Below are 1,405 nucleotides of genomic sequence, written 5' to 3' on the forward strand. Positions count from 1 at the left end.
CTCCTCCGGCTTCCTCCCTGACCACCGCACCTCCAACGTTCTCCTCTCCCGCCTCCTCCCCTCTCGAACCCCGCACCGAACTTGGGCTTGTGCCCTTTCTTTGATCCAAGCTAACCACGGCTTTGTTCCCTCCATTGTCACCTATCACCGCTTAATGGATCACTTTTGCAGGTTCGGTCAACCCCAACAAGCACACATACTGTTCTTTGACATGAAGGGTAGAGGGCATTACCCCAATGTGGTTTCTTATACTACTCTCATTAATGGGTACTGCTTAATTGGTGGAATTGGTGATGCCCGCAAGGTGTTTGATGAAATGCTTGATAGTGGTATTGCGGCAAATTCTTTGACTTATAGTGTTTTAGTCGGCGGGTTTCTTAGGAAGAAGGATATAGAAGGAGCAAAGGGAATGATGTGCCAGTTATGGGAGAAGATGAGGGTTGAAAGGGAGGCTTCGATGAAGATGGCAGCCTTTGCGAATTTGGTTGATTCTCTGTGTAGGGGAGGGTTCTTCAATGAATTGTTTAGGATAGCCGAGGAGTTTGCATTAGGGGGCAGTTTTGTTTAGGATAGCCGAGGAGTTTACATTAGGGGGCAGTTTGTGTGAGGAGGTTGCATATGGACAGATGATAGATTCACTCTGCAAGGTTGGGAGGTATCATGTGGCTGCTAGGATTGTGTATATAATGAGGAAGAGAGGATTAGTTCCGAGTGTAGCATGTTATAATTATATTATACATGGGCTTAGCAAGGATGGTGATTGTATGAGAGCTTATCAGTTATTAGAGGAAGCTAAATTTGGATTCTTGCTTTCTGAGCATACCTACAAGGTGTTGGTGGAAGCTCTTTGCCAAGTGCTAGATGTGGACAAGGCAAGGAAAGTTCTTGAACACATGCTAAGTAGGGAAGGCGTCAACAAGAATAGGATTTACAACATCTATTTAAGAGCTCTTTGTATTGTGAATAATCCAACAGAACTCTTGAATGTGCTTGTGCTCATACTTCAAAGCCAGTGTCATGCAGATGTGATCACACTTAACACAGTTATCAATGGATTTTGCAAGGTGGGGAGGATTGATGAAGCTCTAACGGTATTACAGGACATGTTGAGTGGTAAATTTTCCGCTCCCAATGTTGTGACCTTCACTACTATAATTTCTGGTTTATTGGACACTGCAAGAGTTGATGAAGCTGTTGAGTTGCTCCATAAAGTAATGCCTGAAAATGGTGTAAGACCGAGTGTTGCGACATATAATGCTTTTCTCCGAGGCCTATTCAAACTAAAGAGGCCAAATGATGCATTGAGGGCCTTCAATAATATGGCAAGTAATGGCATTACTGCAGATAGTACCACTTATACTGTTGTGGTAGATGGTCTATGTGAATCTAACCAAATAGATGAAGC

General features: G+C 43.6%; 1 protein-coding gene across 1 annotated transcript; it reads left to right on the plus strand.

Annotated features, from left to right (window-relative positions):
• Nucleotides 1–4: 4 nt before the first annotated feature.
• LOC107472534 (pentatricopeptide repeat-containing protein At3g18020-like) lies at nt 5–1,403 on the plus strand (the record flags this gene model as incomplete). Its single annotated transcript, XM_021134544.2, has 2 exons — nt 5–546; nt 587–1,403. Coding segments are annotated over 2 exons (1,359 nt in total), but the record flags the coding sequence as incomplete, so codon positions are not given.
• Nucleotides 1,404–1,405: the final 2 nt, after the last annotated feature.

This window comes from Arachis duranensis, unplaced genomic scaffold (genome assembly GCF_000817695.3).
Source record: "Arachis duranensis cultivar V14167 unplaced genomic scaffold, aradu.V14167.gnm2.J7QH unplaced_Scaffold_145958, whole genome shotgun sequence".
NCBI classification, from domain to species: domain Eukaryota; kingdom Viridiplantae; phylum Streptophyta; class Magnoliopsida; order Fabales; family Fabaceae; genus Arachis; species Arachis duranensis.